Source organism: Fringilla coelebs (assembly GCF_963513975.1).
Source record: "Fringilla coelebs genome assembly, chromosome: Z".
In the NCBI taxonomy this organism is placed as follows: Eukaryota; Metazoa; Chordata; class Aves; order Passeriformes; family Fringillidae; genus Fringilla; species Fringilla coelebs.
Window position 1 is genome coordinate 25,641,731 of NC_140031.1, and position 9,851 is coordinate 25,651,581.

A 9,851-nucleotide genomic window follows, 5' to 3' on the forward strand; every position below is an offset into this window, starting at 1 on the left:
AAAGAATACTATAATCTTACCAGATAGGTACTTTACTTCCATTTAGACTCTGCTATAGTCAAGAACATATTTTGCTCATACCTTTATCCTCAGTCTGAGTATGAAGATGCAGATTATGCCAGTATTTCCTGACTGGGAGTGTACTGGGAGCACAATTTGCACAAAGACTTCCACAGGCATGTCACATGGGTGTTCATCGCTAGATTAACATTGCCCCTCAAAGACACCGCTTTAGTAAGGATCTTATTGTTTTAAGTACTAAATATATGTCTGTTAGAGGGGAAAAGGCTAACACTGTCTGTAACATCTAAGCAAGGCCCGAAGTTACTTCTTAAGACAGAAACCAGTAGAAAGTATTTCATAAGGGCTACAAAGCAATTTATGTGGACTAGCATATCTGAATCACGGAACAGGTAACACATTCATAAAAACCCAGCATATCATTTATTTATTCAACAGGTCACAGGAAGTCTGGCAAGCTACTCTGCAGAATTTGGTTTTTCCCTTATACACAGCAATTATATTTTCCATCTTTATTTCCAAAGTCAAATTCACGCAGGCCTAGTTTTTCTACCTTATTGCCACAATTCAACGAATGCACATTTTAAGCTAATTCAATGGTACAAGCACAGGTCACTATTGAAGTACTTGTAAACCAAGACAAGTGCTCTAAAATTGTCACTTAAAGTTCTTGCACCTGACTTCAGCCAAGTCATGCTCACATTATTCTGCTGTGTTACTCAAACAACAGGAGTTTTAGGGCTTGAACAAGTTCTTCCACTGTTTCCCAATGTACACCATGACAAACATGCTTGGCAAGTCAGACACAGATCCACCCTTTTCCAGGCACACAGAGAGCTTTTCCAAGGGTACAGCAACTCCTACCCTGAATTTTATCCTCAGCAAGTCACGGTGAATCTACACTTCCTGAAGTATCCACACTAGAAACAACCTTAGGAGGCCAGTAGCTGGGTGCTCTTCTGTCATGCAAGCTTCTAAACTATCATTAATATCACTGACTCACAAACATGAAATTCAGCTCTCATCCTTGGAAGCTCCAGCTACACAGAGGTCAGAACAGAATTTAAAATGTCTTTATTGTGCCCTAAAAAGTTTTCTTTTTCTCTGAAACACAACAAAAAACCCAAAAAAGCAATAAAAGCAACACATTCCTGAAACATTCAAATTATTAGTTAATAATAATCTGAAGGTGATAAATAAATTTAGTTAAGAGCCACTATCAATTTTATTAATGCTTCTTTCTGTGCTTCATTCCCCCATATAACTGATGGTTTAAGATAAATAAAATAAAAATGGTATTGTTTAACCCAATAAACAGTTGCGCCACGCAAATACCTATTAAAACACTGAAGATAAAAATTTAACACTCGCATGTAGCTCTCCAAAGCCTTGAAGATTAGCAGCAAGCAGCTGGCAAGTAAAAATTCTTCTGCGACTTGCATGTTTTGTGTTAGATTAAGCCACCATTACCTGTTGCTAAAATACAATTCTATTTCTAAAATCCAGTAGGTTACAGACTGACTTACAGCCCACCTAGCTCTAACCTGCAATGCCAGAAATTTACCAATTAAGTCCAAAAGGTTTCATTATGTACAGAAAGATCTTTTTCAGGAGCCAGCTTTTTAACAAAGCAAAAGCAGGATGCTCTGCAGAAAAGCAAAACATTTTAAGATTGTTTAATATTTAGGACCTCTTGTTTACTATTTTTGTCCCTGATTTTCTGACAAAAAGTCACACCAGAAACTTTGTTTTATATTTTTATTGTATGCCAAAGTTCATTAAAGATGAATGTTTGCTTGTATAGAAGTTACTCAAAAAATGTGTTTAGGCAGAAATTTGTTAGCAATCTGACTTATTTCAAAGCATAGGTTTGTTCAATCGGGCCACAAAAATAATAGTGTACAAGCAGTAACTAAGGAGCTGTAGATTGAAGGAGTTTCCAAATATCACAGATCTTGAGATCTCATCAGGAAATAAATCAAGGCAGCCACAATATAAAATAGCAGCTCCGTATAGCTTTTTCAAGTTTTAATTTTATTCAGGAGGTGACAGTTCAGTTTGCTTCATTCTTCGAAGCTTCATCGAAGTTTTCAACAAGATCTAGAAAAAGATTGGTGGAATTAAAGTTTGACCCACTTCCCCTCTGCCGAACATTTTGAGTTTGAATTTTTTTCCTAAGTCCTACTTCATAGCAAGTTTTTACCATAAAAACTTTCAGCTTGTAAAATACAGAACAAATATTGCTCAAACCAAAGTAATTTTGGACCGTCCATTAAAAAGCACAATTCTAAAAGGATTAAACTTCACTATAACAACTGGGCAGTGATTCTGACAAGGTAGTTTCTCATTATTTATTAAATAATGATCTTAGTTATAGCTATCACCTCAACACAGGACCAAAATGCTAGCTCAAACTGCGAAGTCTCTCATGGTATCTGAAATGAATGAAATAATCTGCACACAGAAATTGTGTGACAAGTCACAAGACATCACTCTTAATATCCCTGTTCTGATCTTATGCTATTTGTAAGATTTCTCAGCAAAATTCACTTCCCTCTACTCCACGGCATGTTTGCTCTTACCTGGAACTTCGTCGTCATCATCTTCGCCAGTAGCAAGTGGTGCTTTTCCATCCACAGCTGCAAGAGCAAGTAGATCAAAAGCTTCATTCAAGCTCACCATAGGCATTTTGATTTATTGTTTAGCTTTGTGTTTTTGAAAATATTATCTAAGACTCTGGGCTAAGCTGCAATGCTTTATCCAGTTTTGTAAATAAAAATCTTTATCTAATGTAGGAAGTTTACATTCCCTTTATTACTGAGAATGCTCAAACAGCCCAGTAGTAAATTTAGAAGACGCATGCTAAACAGCGTACCAGTCACCATCTTGTATGTAGATATTGAGTACTCTGCATAACAATAATTTCCAAATACAAGTGGAGATTGATTTTACCAGTTTTTCCTAAAAGTAGATTTATGGACTACCACAAGGCTCTTAAATTTACATATTTTACATCACCAAGTTTTAAGGACTAGAAAGGATCTTATTATCCTACACATCCAAAGAAAGCTGAGGCGTAATTGTGAAGTTGCAGGAAGACACAATTAGAAGTACTTAAAAGGTATTACTGTTCCCTGGTAAAGTCAGAGGAATATGGCGCTGGACATGCAATTTTACACTCCTTAGGTAGTTGAGGTGACCTAGTGTTCTAGTGTACACATATTTGCTGACTCAGTAATTTCTTTAACCATTCCTGTTGCATTTGACAGAGGTAGTGAGACTTAACATCTCCATTGTAGCAGACCAGTGAGCATCTGCTGAACTGGGCAGAAGTATAATGCTATGAATAGGTATCACAAGTGTCTGGTGCCTGTGCCACTACTCTACAACTATTCTTAGCTCTACTGTCACACTGTCGCTTACTCTCCACTACCTTAGCTTTATTATAATTAACCTTCTCAATTTTTAAGAAAAGCACGAAGAAAAAGATGGTCTCTTACTAGATCTCTACATTAATTTCTAGAGAGCCAGAACTGATAAATAAACTTTGTTTTGAAAGGACTTGGGACAAGGACATCACTGACCTTAATTTGTCAGAGGGTTGTTAAATCTTAAGTGCATCTTAACATTAAAAACAACATCTTAAAAGCAACCCATGTTATTTCATCCTAAATTACCTGCATTACCTCTCATCCCCAAGAGCAGCCCAAGTTTACTTTAGCATCTGCAATCATCACAGATGTTTCACTCATTGATGTCAGGCTTCAAAATCTAGCTGACAATGCTGAATAGAAAGTTTTGTGCAACTAGTTCTAGCATCCACTCTTAGTGGAAAGAAATAGCCATTCACTAGAATATAAAAAGAAATAGCCATTCACTAGAATATAAAAAGAATATAATTTCAAAAAGGCTTCCCTCTTTCTAAAACTCCACAATTTAGCTTAGAATATAGCCTCTTATAACTGGTTTCTCATTGTAATCAGAAAACAGAACTTCAGCAATCATTCTAAATCCTTCCAAGTACTCTTTTCTTTCAAGCTCTACTACTACCACACAGGTGACATTAGAAGAAAGGATCTGAGGATCATGATAAAGAACACTTTACCCCACATCTTGAGGACTACTTCTATCAAAATTTTTTTCATTGGTAAGTTGCCAGGAGGGCACCATCAATTTTAGAAATGTAAATAGAGGCTGCTTTGGCAACAAAGCAGAGGAAGAATAATAAACTGACAATCAAATTAGAACTGCCAAAGACACAATGATTATATCTCATTTTTCCATGTTTAGGCTGTTCCCTATCTTTAAAGGAATGGGCTTAAGATATTTCAGATATTTCATTACGGTATTTCAGATATTTCATATTTCATTCAAGATATTTAAGATTTTTCACAAAGTAGGAAGACTGTACACACAGGACACAAGGAATGTTCCCAGTGTCAACAAGTCTTCCACTCCTGATTTTCATCATGTAGCAACAGCACCTTTATCAAACACTACATATTAATTCCTTCCTATACTTTTCCCAGTTTTAGAAGGAACGAATGTTCATACTTTTTTACTATTTTAAATATGGAATAGGAAGTTGGTATATCTAGCTTAATGCTCATATCAGCCCTGTTCTCTACATTGTTGAACATATACTGAAATGATAATGTACTTCCTTGTAAATACCCTGTAATTTCTTCCAAGTTATCAAAAAGCCCATGGAGAAATACTTTACCACACCTGTGAGGGAGAAAAGCAATCACAGGATGTCTGTTATGTCCCTCTCCCCTTTACTTACATTTTCATTCCAAGTGTCAAGAGATATACTCAAGTTTATCCTCCTTTAAAACCTAACGCTTACAGAGTAATTAATACATCCAGCTATAAGGAACAAGATATGTCAAAATATGGCAGACACATCAAGAAGGAAAGTACCAGAAAAACAAGTCTGGCTACAGTTTTCCAGTGCTAACCCAGCTATAAGACACACTAATAGGTGAGTTCGCTTTACTGAGTCATACTTGCCACTGGGTTTGCTCTACAAATAAAATTGATTTTAAAGCATTTGGTTTCTTTATAAGCATTTTATAATATGCTTGCAGACAACAAGAGTGCACAGAACGTCACTACTGCTACAGTAATAAGCCTCAGCTGCCGGCATGAAACACATTCAAGTTTCAACCTACATTGCTTGGGTAGAGCTTCCGCCAATCTCCTGAGGCTGGTCAGACTGTCAGCTCCGAGCTGGTTTAGGATGCTAGGCAGCATTTCTGTCAGCTGCTTTGTCTCAGCATGGCCGGTGATAGTGAAAGTGTTAGCAGCCAGAGATGCCTGAACTTTTGGGTTATTGAAGTGAATTACTGTTCCTTGATTGGTAAACATGTTTACCTGCAAGAAAAAAGAATCCAGAATTTGAAACAGTCTAAGAGGATTTTTCAATTTAACAGGAAATTAAAATTCTTAAAGCTTCAGGAAGACCTATTGATATTTTACAGACAAGTTTAGGACCTATGTTACTTACCAGAAAATTGATTTTAATACATTTTCTATTTAATTTTTTCTTTCCTTTGAAGCAATTACCTCTTCAATTCCAGAAATATTGTTGACTCCCAGTTTCTTCAATGAAAACTGAAGTTTTTTATCATCTGCTGTAGCTGTTCTGTGAACAACCTTCTTCTTTCTGCGGGCAGTACCCTTTGCAAAAAAAAAAAAAATTACAAGGTAAAGTTTAAGTAGTTCGCATAAACTTTAATCCTAAAGGCTGTATAACTACTTTACAATCTCTACAAACCCAACTTAACATACTGCACCTGTGTTTTACCTGTTTTTCTTTTGCACTAAGATAAGATTTGCACATGAAGGAGAAGCATAAGGTTTTAGGAAGCAATACCAGCAGAGAATATTTATTCCACAAATGTCTCATGGTTTACTGCAACATCATAGAAGAGGGAAGTTGCAAACTTATCCTTGTTAACCCAAGTCATCGCAAGACATAAAACTGAAGAATGAACAGTTTCAAGCAATTACTAGCTTTTGTTTAGATTATCTTTCTTAGATTATAGTCAAATTTTGGTAAAAGTCAGCGGCCATAATGCTATGAACACATCATTAACAAATGAATATGAGAAAAGTCAAAATATTACATTTTTATTCTAAATACCCATCTTTCTGATGGATCTACATATTTGAAGAATGCCTATTTTCCCAAAATATTTCATAAATACATTTTTAGTAATATTTCTGGTGTTCTAGACCAACCTGTTTAGAAACCAAACAAGCAAAGGTTAAGCTGTCCTACAGACCCAAAGCTCTAGATTCCTCCAGGGAAGTAAATGTCCTACATTAGAATATAACTTATTTATATGAAAAAGCAGAAAATGTCATTCTTCAATTGCTTACAGAAGGGTTCAGGAAAATCTGACATAAAATGTCTGTGAAAAAGTGAAACCAAGCTACTTTTTGACATAATGTAACTACTAATCTAAGTCCTCCCACTCCAGGTACTCATCTACCACTTGCTAATAAGAAGAGAATGTGTTGCCGCCCAGCCATACAAATAGCTGCAATTCCTTCCCAGTTTACTGTCAGAAGTTTAAAAGTTGGCCGGACAGTAACAACTCTAACATAATTCTGTTACCAACAATGAGGAATATTAGTGACAAATTCATTTGAAACTAACACTCGGAAGACTACCACTCAAACATTTAAGTTTTTGTCAAAAAAACTTGATATTCACACCCTGCTACTGTTGGGTTAGCACACACAGTGGTTTGGAAACTACTAAAAATAATAGAAATGCTTTATTTTAGTGCCTTGTCTACCCAAGAATTGAGCTAGATAAGGCATATGCGAAGTCCCTCTGGACAACAAAATTCTCAGTAAATTTCAGAACGTGATGTCTTGAATCAAGGAATATGGGGGAATATGTACCTCCTTCACACCCATCTCAATTTACAAGGCAACAATGCAATGAAGATATCAGTAATAATTTCCCATTATAAAAAGTAATAATATGGCAGGTTCAGGCATTCCAACTATTTCACATGCCAATTTTAAAATTAAATGACCATTCTAAGCTTTGCTTAATGTCTATAAAAGCCCTATATTGACCAGCAAGCTGCAAGAACTGTAATCTGAATGCATGCTCTCACATGACGGACATTAAAAGCCTCTATAGTCAATAAACACACACCGGTTAACATGCATAACAGCAAAATTATACAGGAGTTCTCTAATTAACCATTAACATATACCAAGAATATGCAAAAATTACCAAGGTAGTTAATTACTACATAAACCCTGTTTTAAGGCTGCCTAAATGTCCAGCAATTGGCAAAAGGAAATTGAGAAAAAAAAAAGAAGCAAACACTGGAATGAAAGCTCTCCTGGAAACTCTGTCAGTAAGACTTCTGTTGAATAATTTGTAATCTAGAACATTGTGTATACTCCCTCAGGTATCAAAGATCTCTGAAAAATTTCTGAATTAAGACTGACACTATAATTAAAATGTTTACTGTCATATGACTATATTAAACATACTTTTCTCACATTTTAAGTAAACACACAACACAAATACATATATTCAGATGTAACAAAATAAAGTTTTTCTGATTATTTTAGTCTGCAATTACAGAAGCATACAGAAGCAAGTATAAAATTTTCATCTTTGTGCAGAAAGGCAAAAAACTGCCTTGAGCACCCTAAGTATTTCTGATGAATCAGCAACATAAGATCTCTAAGATCTGTTATGAAAACTATACCCCAACCTCACCTGCTGTAAGGTATATTCACTTCGAATCTCCCACATTTTCTAAAACAGCCCATAGAATTAGCATGGGATGGCTGTAAGAGGACTACAACGACCATCTACTTCCAAGCCTCCTGCCATGGGCAGGGATACCTCTAACTAGACCAAGTTACTCAAGAGTCCCATCCAAACTAGCACACCCCCAGGGAAGTGGCAACCATAGCTTCTCTGGGCAACTCATTCCAGTGCCTGACCAGCCACACAGTAAAGAATTTTTTCCTAATATCCAGTCTAAATCTACTTTCAAGTTAAACCCATGCCCCCTTGACGTGCTACTACATGCTCTTGTAAATGGTCTTGATGCATCTTTCTGGTACTTCAGGCTCCCTTCAGGTACCACGAGACCACAATTAGGCCCCAATGCCTCCTCTTTGTAGGCAGACCTGTCCCAATTCTCTCAGACTGTTCTAACAAGAGAGGAGCTCCAGCCCTCTGATTAACTTGCTGTCCCTTCTCTGGACTTGCTCCAATATCTCTATGACCACCCCATGCTGGGGACCCCAGAGCTGATGCAGCACTGCAGTGGGGTCTCAGCAGGGCAGAGGGGCAGAATCCCCTCCCTGGCCCTGCTGCCCACACTGCTCTGGGTGTAGCCCAGGACAGGTGTGGCTCTCTGGGCTGTGAGTGCCCATGGCTGGGGCATGTCCAGCCTCTCAGCCACCAGCACCTCCAAATTCTTCTGGGCAGGGCTCCTCTCCTTCTCTTCATCCCCAGCCTGTGTTGATACCAGGCACTGCCCTGACCCAGCTGCAATACCTTGCACTTGACCTTGCTGATGACAAGATTCCCATTCACCCTAGTACAGAATATTAAATCTGCAGTAACAAAACATACACGTAGAGAAACGTCTGGAGACTCAGCTACTACATACTGCACCTACAAAAGTGACTTCAGAGCGCCCTGGAGGAGCACAGATTCCCTTGAGGACAGTAAAGCGAAGATGAGAGCACTCATGGCTGCTCCACACCCCTGTTTCCGGGACCCCTTGTGCCAGGCCCGATATTCGGGCAGGGACACGCAATCCCCACGGCAGCGCAGGGAGGCGGCTCCTACCTTGCCACCGATGCGCACTTGGGCCTGAAGCTTGGCCAGCTTCTCCTGGTTCATGATGGTCTCCTTCATCTGCGGAAACAATAAGAGCGGGTGTGGGCACACAGGTGGGGACAGGTGGGCACAGGGGGCTCTACAGCCGCCCCTCACACACACCCACTCGCGCCCCCCGCGCACGCCGGCAGCCCCGCCCCGCCACAGGGCCGGGACGGTCTCAGATCGCGGGCAGAGCTGCCGAGCCCAGCCCAGCCCAGCCGAGCCTCCCTTCAGGCCCAGACCGTAACCGTCGTCCCTTTCTCTAACCACCACCGCTGCCCGCCACCCCCGGCCGAATCACGCTCTCCTCCCGGCCGCCCCCCTGGTACCTCGGCGAGAAGAGGGGCGCGGAGCGCGGCTGGAGGCGGCGGGCAGGACGCAGAGCCGGGATCCGCACGCGGGCACAGCGAGATGGCGGCCGGAAGGAAGGACCTGCGCGCCGGACCGCGCGTGCGCCGCGCCGGGCCCGGCAGGGGGCGCCCCGCCGCCCTCGGGGCGGGCCGAGCCGGGCCCGGCGGGTTGTGGGAACCCCGCGTCCGTCGGCTTGGGAAAGACCTGCGGCGTGGTTGAATCCGCCGCGTGAGCGAACAGCACCGTGTCAACCACACCATGGCACCCATTGCCACCGCCATTCTTTCTTTAGACAACTTCAGGGATAGTGACTCTAGCGTCTCCTTGGGGAGCCTGCTCCAATATCTTGTCACCCTTTCTGGAAGAAATTCCTCTTTATGTCGACCTCCACTTGCTCTACCTCCTTTCAGGTAGTTGTAGAGACTGGTAAGGTCACCCTTCAGTCTCCTCCAGGCTAAACAAGCCTAGCTCCCTCAGCTGTTCCCACAGGACTTGTGCTCCAGACCCTTCACCAGCTTTGTTGGCCACCTCTGGTCTTCTGCCAGCACCTCAATATCCTCCTCCTAGTGAAGAGCCAAGAACTGTACACAGCACTGGA

General features: G+C 40.4%; 1 protein-coding gene across 1 annotated transcript; it reads right to left on the reverse strand.

The window, feature by feature from the left end:
• Nucleotides 1-1,765: 1,765 nt before the first annotated feature.
• Nucleotides 1,766-9,338, reverse strand: BTF3 (basic transcription factor 3). The gene is made up of 6 exons (XM_084224975.1): nucleotides 9,232-9,338; nucleotides 8,870-8,938; nucleotides 5,590-5,703; nucleotides 5,196-5,397; nucleotides 2,604-2,660; nucleotides 1,766-2,121 (listed from the first exon to the last, which is right to left on the reverse strand). Exons 2-6 carry the CDS (start codon nucleotides 8,936-8,938, stop codon nucleotides 2,075-2,077), a joined length of 489 nt encoding a protein of 162 aa, XP_084081101.1. The 5' UTR covers nucleotides 9,232-9,338; the 3' UTR covers nucleotides 1,766-2,074.
• Nucleotides 9,339-9,851: the final 513 nt, after the last annotated feature.